Source organism: Oryzias latipes, chromosome 10 (assembly GCF_053564925.1).
Source record: "Oryzias latipes strain Hd-rR chromosome 10, Olatipes_Hd-rR_3.1".
Classification (NCBI taxonomy): Eukaryota; Metazoa; Chordata; class Actinopteri; order Beloniformes; family Adrianichthyidae; genus Oryzias; species Oryzias latipes.
The window spans coordinates 9,543,680-9,563,380 of record NC_136246.1 but is presented as its reverse complement, the minus strand read 5'-3'; the positions used below and the strand labels follow the sequence as shown (position 1 = coordinate 9,563,380).

General features: G+C 38.3%; 1 protein-coding gene across 4 annotated transcripts; it reads left to right on the top strand.

Annotated features, from left to right (window-relative positions):
- Positions 1-661: 661 nt before the first annotated feature.
- LOC110015718 (serine/threonine-protein kinase pim-1) lies at positions 662-6,940 on the top strand. 4 transcript variants are annotated; one of them, XM_078953520.1, is made up of 12 exons: positions 665-840; positions 950-1,150; positions 2,068-2,316; positions 2,768-2,830; positions 2,939-3,033; positions 3,240-3,287; positions 3,369-3,590; positions 4,299-4,476; positions 4,552-4,722; positions 4,850-5,643; positions 5,762-5,859; positions 5,950-6,940. In XM_078953520.1, exons 1-10 carry the CDS (start codon positions 819-821, stop codon positions 4,939-4,941), a joined length of 1,341 nt encoding a protein of 446 aa, XP_078809646.1. In that variant the 5' UTR covers positions 665-818; the 3' UTR covers positions 4,942-5,643; positions 5,762-5,859; positions 5,950-6,940. The 4 variants fall into 4 exon arrangements, with proteins under 4 accessions (XP_020562071.1, XP_078809646.1, XP_020562070.1 ...); XM_020706411.2 differs by lacking the exon at positions 5,762-5,859 and having other exon boundaries at positions 953-1,150; positions 5,950-6,930; XM_020706409.2 differs by lacking the exon at positions 5,762-5,859 and having other exon boundaries at positions 5,950-6,930.
- Positions 6,941-19,701: the final 12,761 nt, after the last annotated feature.

The following is a 19,701-nucleotide window of genomic DNA, read 5'->3' as shown; positions in this document are numbered from 1 at the left end:
TTTTTGTCAAAGGTTTCCTTGTCAGTGTCGAAATTGACACAAATTGACTGTATGTGTAATTTAACAAGTCTAGATATTGATGTAATGTCAAGCAAAGTTTTGCATTTCTTTGAAAAAGGTGTTCCGTGGTTAAAGTGAAAAGACTCGGAAAACGGGCTCAGAAACTGATCTGAGAGCTGCTGGGCCTAGTTGAACAGCCACAACCTCTGATTAGCTGTTAAAAGCAGTTCCACTTATGAGGGGTTTGGTGGACTGGGTGATGCATTCTAGCATTCTAGGACATTTAAAACTTTGCAACTGGAAATAAACTTAAGTATTCAATGGATTCATTTTTAATAAAGAAAATATACAATTAAAAGTCAGTTCACAGGAAACGCTTCCTATCAACCACTCTGACCAATCCCCTGCCGCTTCGTTCCTCTTGGCATTATGGGTAGTGTAGTCAAATCATGTTCATGACAGCTTTTATGCTTTATGCACAATATAATTTGTTGGACCTCTGGGCTGAAAAATACAGTACATATGTTGTAAAATCACATTTTTCACAAATGTTTTAGTATTTTTCAGAGTGTATCGATTCATATGTAAACACCAAAAAGTAAACTAATGCACATCACATGCTGTGTAACTTAGCAACTGACTGTGACATCACTGATATCAGAGAACCCCATATTATAAGTTGCCAAGCTACACGGTTAAGCCATAACATTCTTCGAGCTCCAGAGTGAAGCACATATTTTGAGACTAGGGAAAGATTTTCCGATTTACTCAAGTTTTTGTGTAATAAACAGCGAACGATCACGGACAAAGATTCTGCCATGGACAATCCAAAATATACTGGTAAATGAGAGTCCCGGCAAAACTTTTAGTCACACGTTTGCTTCATAAAAATGCTGAAGTTTGTTTTTTGTGTTGCTATGATATTTTAACTCATCCTGCTTTTCCAAAGAAGTTGAGAGGAAGACCTGTCCTAAAAGGAAGAAAAAAGTGACATTCCCTGGGCCAATTGAGACTCCTGAACCTGAGCCCACAAAACCATCTACCAGCACCCAAGACAACACCCCAGTGAGAAAACTCAAGAGAAAAAAACAGGAAGACAAAGAAAAAGGAGAAATAATAAAGCCAAAGAAGATGAAAACTTCATTGAAAGGTAAATGAGCTGACACAGACCCCAAACAACAGGACAACCTGCAGCCTGAACAGAATAGGTCCAATTCTAATTTATTTGTAAAGGACATGTCTGTAATAGTTTGACAGTACAGTGCTACAAAACGAAATTAAAGGTCAGAAAATTTAAAAAATAAAACAAGCACGACAAATTAAAAACTACCATATTGTCACACTCCTCCCAGACCATCTCAAAGGTTGAGTTGCTGTTATTTTTAAGTCTGCTTTGTAAGACGTAGAAGCAAGTTTGTGGGCCTCAAAGCTCATTACAGCAATCGACTGTCCAAGACTATAACACTGGTTTACAATTGTCCAAACATTTAACGTACATTTCACAACAGTATATATGTAGTAAAAATCACATTTTCGAAAAGGTTTTACACTGAGGTGCTTTCAGAATGTGTCAGTTTAAACATAAACACTAAAAAGTAGCCAAAGTCACATGCTGTGTAACTTAGCAACTGACTGTGACATCACTGATATCAGAGAACCCCATTTTATAAGTTGCCAAGCTACACGGTTAAGCCATAACATTCTTCGAGCTCCAGAGTGAAGCACATATTTTTAGACTAGGGAAAGATTTTCCGATTTACTCAAGTTTTTGTGTAATAAACAGCGAACGATCACAGACAAAGATTCTGCCATGGACAATCCAAAATAAACTGGTAAATGAGAGTCCCGGCAAAACTTTTAGTCACACGTTTTCTTCGTAACGATGACAACCTTTGGTTTTTGTGTTTTTGTGATAACATCTCAACTCATATAGCTTTTCAAATAAAAGCCCCCAACACATTGCCATACTTTATGTGAGCTCGAGCAGTGAACGATGAAAATATAAAATAAATATTCTATAGTAATTTAGCTGTTTTTTTGTTGTTCTTTTTTTTTTTTCATTTTCAGAGTCTAGCACTAACATGGCACGACATGATGAGACGTCTTCAGAGGATGGAAAAACCAAAAACGTTGAGAGGCAGCCTTTCCCTAGAAAGAAGAAACAGAAGACTAAACATATAAACCAGGAACCTTCTGAATCTGAGCCTTCTCAACCATCTACCAGCATCCCAGTGAAAACACTGAAGAGAAAAAGACAGGAAGACAAAAAGGAAGAAAAAACAACTGAGTCAAAGAAGATGAAAACTCCTCCAAAAGGTAAATAAGCTGACACAGACCCCATGGTTTTCCCAAGGGACAAAAAAAAATCAAAAATAAAACTGTCATAACAAATTAAGGACATACTCCTCTCAGATTATCTCAAAACATGAAAACAAGTTGTCTTTGTTTTTAAGTCTGCTTTAACTGCAAACACTGCAACCAAATGAATGTCTCTATTTTACATCAACATATTTTACACTTCCTAAGCACTCACACTAATTTAAATGTACTGAACCTTAAAATGTTTTAGTTGTTACAATCAAAGCAACTGTCTGTGGTTCAACTTTTTTAAGGTTGCTTCCTAAAATGCTCAGCCCATTTTTAAAAAAATACATATTTAAAAAACCCTTAAATACAGTTTTGCCTCTAAGTTTTAGCACAAAGGGGTAGTAGAGGTGTACAAAAAGAAATGCTCTGCAATAAGAAAACCCTTTCCTGTCATTTTCAGATTCCAGTGACGCCAAACAAATTCCCACCTCCTCAGAGAGGGACGATTTGATTACCGACAAAGGTCTGATGATTTAGTACAATTTTCTGTTTGATTATACTATTACTTTATTTTTAATAATATAATTTTCCATAATAAATTAACATTGCATTTCTGTTTTTTTGTGTCCAGATAAATTTGAAGCCAAATATGTGGAAGAAGATTACTTTGCTTCAGGAGGTTATGGATCCATATATGAGGGCTTTCGCAAATCTGACAACCTACCAGTAAGTGTTTCATTTGCAGCTACAGACTTTTTATCAAAGCATGAGAAAAGTACTTGGGCATATTAATTTATAATCAGACTGTTGATGTTTGTGGTCTAAATGGTCTAAATTAAAATAGATTTTGATGGAGGGGAAATCTAAATGATCCCAGTTTGTCTCCTGTCAGTCCTCTCACTGTCAGAAATGCTCTTGTTTGTGTCTTGCAGGTAGCCATCAAGCACATTTTCAAACGTAAAATCCCAAATAAACCAATGGTAAGTTGTTTCTGAGTATCTCTGCTGTAAATGGGTTTCTATGCTTCTTTTCCGCATGCTCTCTCTGTTTTGATTCTTCAGGATGATGGCAATGGAAAAATGGTTCCCTCTGAAGTGGCCATAATGTTAATGTTAGAAGAGGAATCCATTCATTCAGATGGAAAAGCATCGCCAGTAGCCCTGTTGGACTGGTATGAGATAGGTGGAGAAATCCTCCTGGTCATGGAGAGACCAATCCTTTGTGAGGACCTACTTCATTACATTTGTAGCAAAGGAGGCACACTGCAAGAAGAAGAAGCCAAGGTAGGCCCGTGTGCAGTCTGTGTTGGTTTGAGATGTTTTGTCTGTTTCTGCAGAAACTTCCTGAAGCTGAAACGTTTATTCAATGCAACCTTGTTTCACAAAGTAGTGAAGTGTTTGATGCAGAAGCAAAAGTAGCTTTCAGCAGGTTAAGAACGTTAGAAAGAAGAGTACTTCTAAAGCTACATATACACTGGGCATGTGATGCGTGATCAAGAACGTGCTAAACGCGGCTTCTTGAACACGCATTTAGCCCGTTGTTTTCACACTGGACAAGCAGGGGTGGGCTTCTTCGCCTTTTTCCACTATTTCCCAGCCCTTGTTTGCCACCTACAGTTGGAAGGGGCTTGGTGCAAAATGTTGAAGCAGTGCAAATCTCTCGATTTGGGCACAAAATGTAAACTTTTGTGAATTGGAGGGGATGTCATCCATACTTCATAACTAAATCCGAGTTCATTGATCAGAACTCAGTCTGGTTTGACTGGCAACACACGTTCAATGGTCGTGCGTTTTGTACGTGGAGCATGAAAACAGCCGTGAAAAAGTGCATAGCGAGAGTTTTAAAGGTGACGGCCCAAAACGCACATTCACAGAGACTTTTCATTGGAAGTGAACCTGAACGCATCTTGACGAGGCCGGCGTGAATGCTGTTTTAGAAGGAGGCTTTCGCTTTGATGCCTCAGCTTATTACTTCTTTTTTATCTCTTTCAGATCATAATGAAGCAGCTGATTCGCACAGCCATAGACCTTGAGGACAGAAATATCTTCCACCAAGACATCAAAACTAATAACATCCTCATTCAAACCCACACAAATACACCAAAAGCTCGTCTGATAGACTTTGGAGTGAGCTGCATGGCAGAAAAGGATTCCATCCTCAGATATTCAGGTAGAAGATCTGCATCTACACATAAAAAACATGTCAAATGAGCATGAATATGACTAATGTTTATTATTTTTCCAGGAACTCCCATAAATGCCCCCCCAGAAGCATTTAGAGGCTTTTGTAGCCCTGGAACAACCACAGTGTGGCAGCTTGGAGTAGTTCTATATGAAACCCTCCATTACTGCAATGATTTCTCCACAAAACATTTTCTCCAAGGGGATCAGATGATTGACGATGAACTGTCAGAAGGTAAGAAATCTCTGTCTCTGCATGGATGCTTGGGCTCTGACCTTCATTTTTACTTCACTTTACTTTACTTTACTTTACTTTACTTTACTTTACTTTACTTTACTTTAGTTTACTTTACTTTCTCCAGAGTGCCAAGACTTTTTCCAAGCCTGTTTAAATACTTCTGAAGAACAGCGCCCCAACCTCCAAGATCTCCTCCACCATCCATGGCTCAGATAAACACACATACACAAACATACACACCCACACACAGGGACAGAGAACTCAAAAGTCTGAAATTTTAAAAAGTTTAAAAATTTTGACAAAAATCACAAGCCTAAATTGACCTTAGAATATAAATGTAGAGTGTAAAGGAAAATGATAAATACTAAAGTTTAGCTGCAATTTGGGGCAAATGATGGCATTATTATAAAATGAAAGTTGGTTCCGTTTTTACTCTTAGTACTATGTAGGAAACTATGCCAGATTTAAAATTGGAATTGGTTTAAAAAGTGGCATTTCCCATGATTACTAGGTCCTGTGTTTACCAACACTTTTGTTAAATTACCCCAAACTTAAACGATACACTTGTTTTTTTTTCAGTCTTCTTTTGCTTTGATGTTTGGAAACACGGCACTAGGCAGCGTTAAAAAACAGAATGTTGTTCAAATAAAATGTAGTATGGTATAATTGAAAATCCAGATGGTTAAAGTTAGTTAACTAGTTAAAGGAAAACTGGACAAAGGCTCTTCACTGGTGTTAAATGCCTTCTGGGTTCTCTGTCTCCACTGATTGTTCTAATGCTGACTCTCCCGGTAAGACCTGCCTCGTTTTCTTCGTTCCAGTGATCAGGACTCGTCTGTTTTGCTGTGACCTTCGGGAATGCCATGTGCGGATGTCCTCCAGAGAGAGTTGGCGGGACCTTGGGAGTCTCAAATTTTGGTGAGTTGTTATCCTAGACCAGGGGTCCCCAACGCCGGGCCTCAAGGGCCGGTGTCCTACACGTTTTCCAACCAACCTGCCATTGAAGCACCTTATTGGCTAAACACACCTGATCCAGGTAATCGGCAGCAGATAAGGCAGGGATTCTGGAAAACCAGCAGGACACCGGCCCTCCAGGCCTGGATTTGGGGACTCCTGTCCTAGACAATCACTACAGTATGTAAAAAAACCAAATGTCCCCAAAATAAAGCTGTAGATGTTCCAGCAGTGTCATTTCCTGACATGCTGTTCTTCTCTTTTCAACAGGACTCCTTGGCGTGGTGGTGCTGGTGGGGGGGTTGTTACAGTGTGCTGCTAGCACACTTTTTCTGCAGCTCCTTTAACCCCCCTGCCATCGTCTTCAGAGAGAGCTTGGGCAGGAGAGGAGCGTGCTCCACCCAAACCGGGTGGATTTAATTGGTAGAAAGAAAAACCTAAAAACTAGGAGGGGACGTGCAAAAACCAGGCAAGGCTTTTTAATTCATCTGTAAAAACGTAAAATTAGAATCGCAAAAATCATTTTAATTAGAAGCGTACTTAAGTCTAACAAGCTTTCATAGTGTTTAGGGAATCTGACTATTTTCCGAAAAGAAGCAAATAGAAACCACAGTGTTAGCATTCCGAAAAAATCAGCTAATCAAGAAAACATTTATAAAGTCTTTGTAATTTCCATAAAAGATCTCAAACAATAAAAGAATATTAGACATAACTGAGATGAAATGAGGATTCATATTGCTAAAGCATGCGCCAAACGTATAGAGGGAAAAACGCATTAGGAAGGGGCGACCAACCCAAACTGAATACAGGGGAGAAAGAAACTTAGGGACAACCAATAGTCTGTAGTTAAAAAGACAGTTCACAGACAGATTACACGCGTGTTGGTTTTCTCCGGGCCCTTTGGCCTTCTCCCACATCTTAAAGACGTGTCTCAAAGTTTATTTGTTGCATACCGTAACCTAGCTTTTCTTGATAAATTGGGATTTAAAATTCTTGAAAAGAATCAGTAAAAATAGGACCGTCCAAACCTGAAATGGCTCTCTAAGTGAACTTTTGCAACTCTGACAAAGCAAAAAACAAAATTAAGAGCCTGCATTAAAGCGTACTAGGTCTTCTAAAGAAAAAACAGTCCATTAAAAAGCACTTGCACGTCCCCTAACTGGTTTTTCAAATCTGGCACTACAATTGGTGAAATAAAGAGGGCAAAATTGGAAGACTTGTCATGTTTTTTTTCATTGTTTGTGTTTTTTTTGTTTTTTGTTGGTCAAACACAGAAACTAAAAAACAAGGTCTAAAAACAAGTTTTTTTTTCTTTCCAAACTAAGTTAACAGTATTTTGACAGTATGATGTTGTTGTGGATAAGTTATGCAAACTTATTCCTGTGGCTTGAAAGCTCGAAACTGGTAAGTTATAGTAACTGATAACGATTAAGTTGTCTTAACAGGAAAATGTAAATCATATTTAATGCCAATATTTGATTTGCACAAATTAACACTTTTAATTTTACTGTTATCAAGAAGTACAAGTAGCACACAATTACATCTTTTATGTTATGGAAAAATCTGACTTTTAAGTCAAACAACTGAAAATAATTGTGGCAAATGAGTTTTGGTAACTTGTTCGGGTTTACAGTGCAGCATCACAGCTACAGGAACACATTTCTTCACCAATGTTGTGGATTCAAAGCTGAACACGTGGATTTCAGGTTAATTGCTATAGCTAACATCCCATCAAACACCCCGTCAAATATTGTCTTAAACCAACAAATATCAAACCGTTTTTGAATTTTTACTTCAATTTCTACTGAAGGGGAAAAACTGTAAAAGAAAGGATCTAAAAGCAAAAAAAGGAACATCTTTTTTGTTCCTTTTGTTTAAAGTTTGGCACAAATTCCTTTGTCAGATCAGACAGGGCTTTGCAGGAATCCCCAAGGAGTCATCAATGTGATTTTAGTTAACTATTTTTCAAGCTTTTTCAGGGCAGAACAGGTCCCCTTCTTTTTCTATTGCGCTTGTTTGATTACATTTGTGGGTCTTCATGATAAGAACCAGATTGCTGTGACTGTGGTTTGCCCAATATTAGTAGTTTGCAGAATATTTTTGTGAACGCTTCACATTTTAGGTAAATCTTCGCATTTCTTTGTTTTCCCTCATTTCCTTGTGAGAACACAATCAGCGCTTGATATTTGCGGTTTCATTGAACTAAATGGTTCTTATGAGAAATATGCATAATTCACTAATTTATGCAACTTTTCTTTAAATTTCATGTTTCCATTTTCAGATTAAAGTTAGTGATTCTAAGACCTTTAGAATTGGGTTACAGTTTTTTATTCATGCTTTCCGTCTGCAATTTCTGTTTTAATTTTTTTTTTAATTATTATTATTAGTAATGCAACAATTGCACAGTAAGATACATGCACCTGTTGCTAACCTGAATAAACAAATGCTACAGGTTGTAAAGCATTTACAGGTATTCATGGGTTTTTCTATCAAGTAGGGGCAAAAAAAAAATAATGCTGGTTGTGTTTGTGTGTTATTCCTTTCAATTTGGAGGATTACTGTTAATATTTTCACAATTACCATCCATTTACCTCTGCTTATCTGGGACCGGGTCGCAGGGGCAGCAGTCTAAATAGAGATGATCAGACTTCCCTCGCCCCGGCCACTTCCTCCAGCTCCTCTGGGGGGACTCCGAGGCGTTCCCAGGCCAGCAGAGAGACGTGGTCTCTCCAGCATGTCCTGGGTCTTCCCCGGGGCCTCCGCCCAGTGGGACACGCCCGGAAAACCTCCCCAGGTAGGCGTCCAGAAGGCATCCGGTCTAGATGCCCGAGCCACCTCAACTGGCTCCTCTCGATGTGGAGGAGAAGCGGCTCTACTCCGAGCTCCCTGCGGATGACAGAGCTTCTCCTCCTATCTTTAACCCTTGTGCTATCTTAGATGACCCCACCCTTACATTGACGTGTTCTCCCTACCATGACAAAGGTGGATAAAGGTGGAAAGATTTCATGTAATCCATGGACACCAGTGAGGTTCACAAATCGAGCTCATGACCATAGGAGAGTATTGTTACATAGATCAACTGGTAAATTGAGACCTTTGCTTTATGGCTCAGCTCTCTCTTCACCACAACAGGCCGATATAGCGGCCACATAACTATGGACGCTGCCACGCCTGTCAATCTCACGCTCTGGTCTTCCCTCACTCGTGAACAAGACCCCATGGCATTTAAACTCCTCCACCTGGGGCAGAAACAAATGTTAAATAATGGTAATTGTTTCACAATTACTATTGTTTAAAAAACAGACAATTATTGACTTCTAAAATATTCAAATATTTAAATGTAGGAAACTTGTGGCCTAAAAATGTAAAAATCCTGGAAATCACAATAATAAACTACATTAAAAATGGTAATATTTATTTTTGCAACTTTTTTTATCTTTAGAAAACAAATGAAATGAAATGTTGCTTTCAAACTTTTTTCTGGTATTGGTAATCTTTTCACCAATCTTTCCTTCTTTTTTAATAAAACTGAAAGAAAGACAACTATTCTTCTATAGTTTGACAATTTACATCTATGCCATTTTGAAAAGTGATCTTTTACATCTTATGTAACCTTTTTCCATATAGGACAAATATTTCAAATAGCACCTGTCTATTGTGTGCATATAAGAAGAAAAAATATATACAGACATTCATTTATACCAGTTTAAATCTACCATTCTGTAATTCTACTGTAGTCTATATATTGTATATCTTATTTTTATATTCAATCAGTTTTTCTTTTCTTTTTTTCTTAGGATTTTACTGTTTTGTTGGAAATTTTGTTTACTTCATTCAATGTTCATATGTCAGAAAGTTCTACTGAACTGTGTTTTATATGATTATAGGACGATCCAAACCAAGTACAAACCACTTCCATTTTTTTACTAAATATATTTGTTATGGTAAAGAAAGATGTAGCATTACTCCAACTACTTCAGTAAATGACCAATTTTCTGTTAAAAATCCAATTCAACTACAGAAATATGCAAACATATCTCCAGACCAACAAAAATAAATACACAGACTGCTTCCACAACAAACCGACTGACAGCCTTCAAGAGGAAATGTTGCTTTTTCTCCAGCCATGTACTTACTCAAAAGTATCTTCTGAGGATCAAATATAAGTGTGAGAGTGTCACATTTTCTGTAAACCACGTGTTGTTTAGTCTCAGTGATGAAGTGATCAGAGCCTCTCGTGTCCAAAGTCAACAAGCGATCTCTCATCCCTCTTTATCGTTGTTATTTTTTGGACTCCAGTTCTTTCTGAGGTATCTGTTTTACTCCTCTCTGTTTGGACAAGGCCTCCCCTCTAACTGACGGATTTGCCAAAAGCTCTACACAATTAGGAGTTCAAACACTCGTCTAACAGCCAGGTATTTTTCCAGTCCTTCTCTCAGCCACTGCTGCTGACTTTTACTGCCCGAGGCCGTGGGCCTGTCATCTTAAGGCAGTTGGCTCTAAAGCCGACTCAAAAAGTGGGGAAATAACTCCAATTCTCTTTTGGACATTGACAGAAGTCCTCTTCTTCTCCCCCACTCCTCCGTTTCTTTCTTCCCCATCTGGTGCAGCTGTCAGGAGAGGGCTCGCCTGTGACCCCCGTCGTCAAGGACACAGATGGGAATTAGGAAAAGTGGACTTGTTTCAAACAATTATTGAAATTGCTTTAATATCTTAAAACAAAAAAGACGGGGCAATTTATTTATCTGAGATGTCGACTGTCAGCTTAAATTTCCACTTCGCTGAGTGAGCCCGCATGTGTCTGTGATGGACACACTCCGCTAAAAGATGATGTAGAGATTGTTTCCCCCAGGTGGGTTTCATATGGGACCTAATCTTTTCAGATTGGGTCAACCTTTTTTATAATCAAGTCCAACGACAGCACCTGCCTGAGGTGCGGGTCGCGACCTCAGTTCTGCAACCCTGAAAGGAACACCGACTAATACAACCCTTCTGCTAGAATGGCATTGATTGTTACATAGCACTCCGGACTCAGAATAGTTCCTTTTTTTAGCCACAAGCGTGCAAATATTCGGCAGATGCTCCAATGACAACTTAATTTCATCACTGAAGGGCAAGAACAAGTGTTTTAGTTTGAGCCTCTCCCTTGAAAACACTGCTCCTATTAATGATAATTGGAGAGAGAGAAAAAAGGTGACATTCGTCTCACCTCTGTTTATCTTACATTTTAGATAATTTGAGGCACACGTTTTTCTGAAGGGCAAATTAAAATGGTAAAAATTCCAACAAAAAGTCTTTTTTCAGGTTAAAAAAAAAGCAAACCCAACTTTGTCAACATTTAAAACAGTGTTGATTTTTAGTGGACTCCTAAAGCAGCTGCTATCCAGCTTTTGAGGATAGAAACTTAACACAAACGGTAAGGACATTTGGGTTTGAAAGCTTTTTATTTATAGCATTTGATGATACACTCCTAAGAATTTGTATTTTTAAATAAAACCAAATCTGCAAGAGCCTTCATTTGCTGAACACGCAGGAAGGCTGACTGTGTGTGTATGTGAATGTGAAACTTTATTCTGCCGCTTTTTTCTGTTTAGATTTATTGAAGCCCTAAGCATGTAAACATGTTAAAAATATTACTATGTACTCGCCACTGATGGCTTCAGATGCTCAAACTAACAGAACCAATAATTTGGCATTTGTGCCTTGTGATGTTTTTCTTTTTCCAAGAAATCACCATGACTGAAGCACTGGCATTCGTGTAACTGTGTTTTATAAATAGTTTTGATATATTACAAGTTAAGACTTAAATTTTGACTTTTTTCGATTTCACTTTTTTTTTTTTATCTTAAATTTGTTTTGCATAAAAACGGTGGCTCGTGAGGTAACCCTGCTTTCAGAAAAGAGCGAGAAACAAAAAGGTTTGTGGGTAGTTTTGTTTGTATGTTTGTGTGAGTGAATTCATATGTGCATTATGGGGGCGCCCAAAGCTGCTATAAGACACACCAAACACTGTTCCTGCTTTCAGTCAAGCCAACATAAACCACTCTTAACATAATCTGAAGGAGAGCACGCATGAAAGCCAGTGAGTTACAAAGCCCATCGAGACGACTGTTGTTGTGAATTTGGGTTATACAAATAAAATTGAATTGAGTTGAAGAAACATTGTTTTCCGCACTATTAGGTGCACTAAAAAGCCTTCGATCATCTCGTTTCAAGAAACGGCTGTGTGCTTTTTTAATCCAGGGTGCCTTATTTCTGGTTGTGTTTACTGATGTCAAAGCAAGTTTGATGGGTATAGTCAAATGTCAAATGTTTGGTAGAGTGTTATTGTGAATATACTGACTTGTAGCAGTGTCTGGTTTTTTGGGTTTTTTTTTTTGTTTACCTGTTACTAAAAAAGTTAGGAGTTAGCCTAGACACAGTAACGTTTGTTTTAGTGGCATCAGTCTGTTTCTTTGTGTTGCAAACAAGTTTGGGACTTAAAGGTATTGTGAATAATCTAATGCTTCTAATGTGGCTAATGTAGCATATTTCAAACAAAGTCCTAGGCTATGTTTGAATTCCCTCCCTACTTTCTAACTACTAAAAAACAATATAGCAATTTGAAAACCACACTCACTCTTTTCTTTTTTAAACGGCAAACATGACATTACAGATATCACAAAGTAAAAACCTAAGAAATGAGCATTTTACGGAGAATATCACTGTGTTTCTGATGATGAAAACACGGATGGTTTATAAAAAAACAAACAAAAGAAAATATTTTTTTCACAAAAATTGTTCAAATGCAATGCATTGTGGTCTATATTCACCAATCCACTGAGCATTGATGCACTCTGGGTTTTTGCACAGACCCCTGGATAGTGGATTTTGGGATTGTAGATTCAGACACAATGGCAAACACACTATATAGTACAATAAGTAGTGAGTAGTGAATGATGTTAATAAAGCCTGACTGACTGAAGGACTCATCTCTGACTTTTGTCTCATTTAATACGCCTTACAGTCAGTGATAGAGTGTCTTATAGAGTTAAAGAGCCAAACCACACAGTGACTCTTAACTTTGGGATTTCTTATCACCATGTTTCCAGAGTCTCTCTGACTATTGTAGTGATTGCCAACTGTTTAGTAATACTTTAAAGGCTTGTTAAGGATGAAGGTGATTCCGCGTAGATGGATGTTAAAAAAAAGACGGAAAAAATTTCCCCCAAATTCCACCCACCCTGTGGATGTGTAGGTTTTTTTTTCTGATTTTAAAGGCGTGCACAAAAGCGGTGAAGGGCAAAGGGATTGAACTTGTCTAATGTTTCCAAAGCAGCAAACTGTGAAAGGCCCCATAATTGATATGCAGAAGTCCAGAGAGCATGACCCCTGTCAAGTCAGCTGCAGACAAGAGCTGCCAGAACCGCACTCTGCGCTAAATAGTGGCTAATTGACCCTGTTTAAACATTTCCTGGTTTGAAGAACTTAAAAACTGGGGGCCACACTCACACTAACAATAACCTGTACGCCTCTGACTACCAATCAGACGCTTCATTACATTCAAAATAAGTTTATTTTGTGATCTGGTTAATGGGTGAAACTTATACAATAATTAGACCCTTTTTTTTCAAACTGAAATACTAAAATCTTCTTAATTTTAGCATTTTACATTATTGATATTCTGATAAAGAAATTGTGTGTCACGACATTGTACAGTCATACCATGTGCTGTATTAAGTCCTAATAAATAACATCTGAAAAACTAAAGTTTAATCTTCAGAAAAACAAATCTGACTTTTCACAAAGAGAAATTTACCATGTTTCCAAAATTGCAATTTCCTTTTTAGCTTTGATCACAATCTTGAGGGATTCTATTTAAACTTGACTGATGACATGTTGATTAAACACAGTGGTGGAGTTGTAGTGGTATGGGTTTGCTTTGCAGCATGTGAACCTCTGGATCTAATCAATATACTTTTAAACTTCTTAGTAAGTCCTATAAGATTGACATATAAAAGGTATAGTTTTTAAACCAGAAAATGAACGACCTTGGGAGAATTTCAGGCAGGCAGCTCACCAGTGCGTTTACCTGTTTACACCTCCCCATGGACGGTTCCACCCAATCAACTCACCTGTTCAGAGACCTACTTAAAGAATTAGGTGTGTGCTCTACGCCTTTTTAAAGGTCTTCTGCGATTTTAAATTAGACAAATAGCCCTACAAGTAGTACCACCTTTGACCCTTGTGCTATCCTAGGCACTTTGAAATTGGGAGTTGGGTCATCTAGACCCACTAGACAGTGCGCTGAACCTTTTTTCTTCAATGATTTGTGATCTTCACTGGTGTCCATGGATTACATGAAATCCTCTTCACCTTTATCCACCTTTGTCATGGTAGGGAGAACACGTCAATGGAATGGTGGGGATAGGATAGCACAAGGGTTAAGTTGTGGTGAGGACCAGAAGATTTTTATCGTAGACCAAAATGTAAAATGTCCGATTTGAAACAAGAGTTCTCTGTTAATTTGTACCAAAACTGCAAACAGTTTGTTTCACCACATGCAGCCTCGTCTTCCAAAGTTTCTTGTCGTTTCGAAATCATTCAGAGGAAGCATTTATAGAAAGAGTATGCAGACAAGCACATTTTCAGTGGTTTGCCATGATGGACATTTACTAATGTTTAATGAAAGTCTGTAAAATAAACCCTTAACTACCTGCCTGAAGCTCTTTACACATGCTATTTGACACTGGTTTAGATGGCTAAAATGCTCCGATTCTTTCTGTTTGTAAAAACTTGAATTTAAGTTTGAGTTTAGATGACAGATTTTCTTTGGATGAACCCATTGTCACACAGCTTCGGGGACCTTCTCAGCCTCATCACTAACTCATCATGAACAGACATCAATAATGAATAGAGCGCTGAATGTCAGAGATCAGCTCACTGAGGAGCAGCCCTCCTCCTCCCTCAGCCGTATGTCACAGATCATCATTAATGTCATCCTGCCTTGTTCCTGGGCTTACAGGGACACACACACCACTAAAGTAAATAAGCCTTTTCATTATCTCCACACAGATTCTCAGCTATCAGCATCTCGGTCTGTAAGAGCGGCATCGCTCTGTAGTGATCTACATTCTAATTAAAACAATTGTTTGCTCAGATGATCGCATGTCACTGATGCTGCGGATTAGTGCGGCAACGCTGCGTTTAACCTTTACGTGTACTGCCTTTGTGCTTTAAGCTCACGCTACTCAGAGCCTGGAAACCTGAGAGCATCCACAGTCTGATTGTTTTTCCTTTTTACAGTTTCATAAATGTGTACATATAGCACCCTTGAAGGGAGGTGTTTTCATTTATTAACCTGTCGCGGGGAAATAAAAACATTCAAGATGGTGAGCCCTGCCTCCCAGTTTGAGAAAACAGTCTATGTCCGAAATCCCTCCCTACTCCTTAATATTCAAAAGCTACATTGTTCTTTATTATCTTTTTTTTAAGCAACAAATATGATGTTTTTCAATTTCCTGATGTAGAAACTGGATAAAGATGAACATTTTACGAAGGGTTTTTTATGCGTCCACTGTGTTCTGATGATGAAAACTCGGATGGTTTTTAAAAAATGTATTCAATTGCATTTTTTTCACATGAAATATCAGTTATAAGCAATGCATCATGGTCTATATTCGCCAACCCACAGTGGTTTTTCACAGAGACTTCTGGGAAATTACTACGGCACTCAATTTTGGAATTGTAGACTAGGACAGCACTACAAAATGGCAAACAGGCTTTAAGTAGTAGTAGTGACGGACTTCAGACACAACCTTCAACTGCATTTATGAAATTCAGCAGCCTCAAGTTCCTACAGATTAAAAAGAAAAAAGTTTCTTAAAAATCTTTACCAATCTGGCTTTACGAATAAAAGTTGCAATCAACTTTTCTTTGTTTCCATTATTTGAAATTTCATAAGCCATTGAGGTAATTACTAATATCATGTCTGTTACAATAGAAAGGAAGTCTTAAAGAGGCGGAGGCTCCCAAAAGTAAACTTCTGCTCTCCAGTCTATAAAAGAAAACACACAAAATAATGGTGAAATGCTTTGAGAACAATCTTCCTCAACATAAAACAGCAAATGCTTTGTAAATGTCACAGTTTTAAGAGCAGAGCATCTGTAAAAGAAAGATTCAAAGAAGTTGGAGGAATCTCTGTGCGAGAGGGACAAAGCATAAGAGCATCACTTAATGCCATCATTCTGTCAGTGACATTAGGAATGAACTCGGTCGCAATTTCAGAAACCTACCACACAGTCTACAGCTAAAGCTAAATCACGAAAGAAGAAAGATGCATCTCTGATGGTATAGGTGTGCACAGGTGCATCTGCGTTGGGCAGTTTGCATGATTTTGAGAAGAACTAAGAATGCTGAAAGGTACAGTGCAAAAGGGATGCAAAGATTCACTTTACCCACAATGCTGTTCAAACCTTAAATGTTGGGTCACAGTTTTGTTTTGGTCAGACTGTGATTTGTGTTTACCAAAAAACAAAAAAATCAGAACAAATATTTTATTAATTTGCATATAAGCAATAAAAATGAAAAAAAGTCAGTTCTGGAGCCATTTTAAGCCTGATGTAATGTAATAGAACAATAAATGATAAATCCTTCTTAAATTTACCACAACAGTTGATTGATTATTTCAACATAGACATACTGATTTAATAGTAGGGATGGAACAGTTCACTTTCCTAACACACAGCTCGGTTTTAAACCGACATTTGTGCCATCCCTACTTTATATAAAGGAAATGTGTTTCCCTCCAGAAGCTATAGTCGGAGGGCCGCAAGCTCCCTGCTCTGCTCTTTTCTGATACATCCACTAGTAGACAAATAAATCCATGTACGACTTTGTCTTCCTCGTCTGAGCTAGAATCTGGATCAAAACTGTATCCTTGGATAAATCTCATATTGCCTTAAAAAGGGAATGATGGGAAATGAGTGCGGGCTTACTCCATGCCAACAATCCTCCCAAAAACTCAGAGGCGAATTTCAGTTGAACTCCTAATTCTAAAAAGTTCAATGAGAATGAAAAAATGTAAAACGAAATATGATTTAAACATTAGTTGTGTTATCATTTGGGAATAAAACTTAGACTTAATCTTGTAGTCTAATTAATCGAAAGGATGTTGCAAATTTCAACTACTTTATTGTTTTTTGGTTGATCAGCTGATGATTTTTTGTTCTGCTTTTATTCCTGATGACACCTTTCATCACGTTGGGTTTGTCTGCTGGGATCTCCTTCCTGTTTATGTGATGCTCACTAAAGCCAGGTGCTTTGTGCTCCCACCTGGCTCTAGGTTAGCAGGTCACCAGGTAAGCAAGCCCTCCATCGGCTTGTTTGGCCCACTTAACACCTGACACACCCCCTCTGTGCTGACCTCCGACCTGTGACCCTAAACTGACAACTTGGGAGGCGTCTTTGGAAACTTTCCTTTTTCCGCTTCGCCCCTCTTTTCTTCTCAGCTCCTCAGTGAGTGCTGCAGAGTGAGACGAGGTGAAAGGTATCCTGATAGGGGAGGTGGGGGGGCTGCACAGGTGTTCATGCCTCCGCACCTTTCAAGTTCAAAAGCTATTGAGGCCTCAGCAGCCAGGTAACATTCAAACAAAGATTCACCCACCCCCACCCTGAGGCAGCACTGTCAGCGCGTGGGCTTTTAGAAGAAACATTCTCCATAGCATTCAGTAATGACATGAAGAACCGCTGTTATTCATGTCACCTACACTCCACAACTCATCGTTAGACATAATTGAATGGATCAGCTCAGCTGTGAACAGCTGTTTATGTACCATCAGGCTTAAAAATAAAAAATGCAACGCATCTCCAGGCAGTTCCACCCAGCAGGATGTCTCTGCTCCCTTCTGGGAACAGAGTGGGAGCCGGTCCAAGCATTACTGGTAACATTACTGTCAGTAATTTAATGCACAGGTGTGAATGGATTCCCAAACAAGCTTGAGAGGTCCCCGGCGAGGCCTGTGCCGAGCAGCAGGAGCAGCGGCAGGTTTAAATAAATACGCCACTGAGCAGACATGTCGGCAGCTGGGGCCTGATACGGCTGTTTGTCCTGTGGAGGCACAAGGCGAAAGGACAAGAAGAAGAAGGGATGTTTTCACAAGGAAAATAAAAGTTTCCTGAAGACGAGCTGCGATTGGCAGGAACGCAAATCCATGTGGCTCGAACATCGAACAAATAAGACTCTGTTAGGTCTCGGATGGATTGCTGACTTCTGACTGATAAAAAGTTCAGCTACATTTTTTCCACCAATGAATCCTGCAACATTTCCACTAAGATATACAGATATGAGTAGGTAAAATTAGACATTTAAATTAATAAAAATTATATATATATATATATATATATATATATATATATATATATACTTGTAATTTTTCTTATTATAGGATCAAATAAAGTTTTTTTCATCATAAAACCCCTGGATGAGGAGATAATTAAAACTCCACAGAGACAGAACACAGCTGGGATCTGAAACCAGGACCTTAGATTGCTAACCACTGTTGAACCGTGTAGCCCTATACCTTTATTTAAATACTTAATTTTTAGCTGAATTCTTTTTATTTCTAAATTGTAAATCTGTAAATTTGTAGCCCTATCTCTGTTGGACAAAAATATTTGTGTATTGCACAACCTGTAGAAGCACTTTATACGCACAACAATATGAACAAACACCCCACAACATCAGGAAGAACCTCAACTTTAAGCTGTTGTAATGATTTTCATCAAAACAATGTAATCTTGAACCTCGAAAATCCCCATTGTAATTAGCATTTTAGCCGACAAATTCAAGTGTATTACATAACTTCCTAAATTTCCCCGTGAAACTTCAAAACCTACAAAAGAAAAACAAATACAGTTTTATGATTTGTCATCTGTAGGGTGGTTAGCCTTTTTGCCTCGCACCCAGAAGAACCTGGGGCCTCATGTTTTGCTTTAGCGTGAAGCTCAGTTTGGTTTCTGTTAACAAGCTATATTACATGCAAATCCGTGCTATAATCCCTTCATGCATGACTTCTCAAATTGTAGCAGTTTCAGAATTTCCTGATCCAAACAAGAAATTGTTTTGGATTTTTTTAGAATTGGTTTTTAATATTTAATTTTTCTTTCTAAATTTCATAAATATTTTATTATATTTAAATGAAGTTATTATTCAACCAGTGATGTTAAATGTAACAAAGACAGAAGGATTTTCTGAATAAAAGGTGTAAAAAGTAAAGTAGATGGGGGCAGCAGTAAGGGGTGAGCAGGAGTCAGCTGGCCTGAACATGGATGGTTTATGGATTAAGACCTGGGCAGAAAGGGCAGAAAGAGGGGGATCAGTTTCAGTGTTGCTCTCTGAGCTGCCAAAACTCTGTCATGAGCCTCCAGACGGCTGGTGGAAAAGCAGCAGCGGTTGATTCCTTCAGGCTCGCCGCCAGAGCCGCTGTGAGAAGAGCGCCCCTTTAAGTCCCGCAGTAAATCTTTCAGGTTCCTGCTGAGCCACAGTGAAGACACCTGCAGGACATGTGATACTGTACGTTTCACCTCAGCCCTAGAGCTCAGGTAAATCACCACCTCTGTGGATTAGCTCTTCTTTGAACAGCCTGATGTTTTAAGCAGCTCTGCTTGAAGTGAAGCTCCAGTTTTTTTCTAGTCATATCAGCTATTAATTATTGATTTATCACTGTTTTATAAACAAAAAAACAAATTTTATTCTTTATGTTAGAATCTCCAATATGTGTGCTGTCTAATAAAAAACCATTGAACTTTTTTTTTTTATATTATCATGTCGAAAGGATTGGATAAACAGGATTTTCTTTCCTCAGTTGAGACTGTGTTTACGTAAGCGATCAGGTTTTTTGAGTGACCTGGTTACTAAAATGTTGTGTAAATCTTAAACCTGGTTCCCATTTAAGGAAAACAGTTAAATTTGTAAACATGAAGCCAGATTTCATGCATTCCAATGAGTCATTGGAGTTTTTTAGTAAGATGTAAACAGACTAT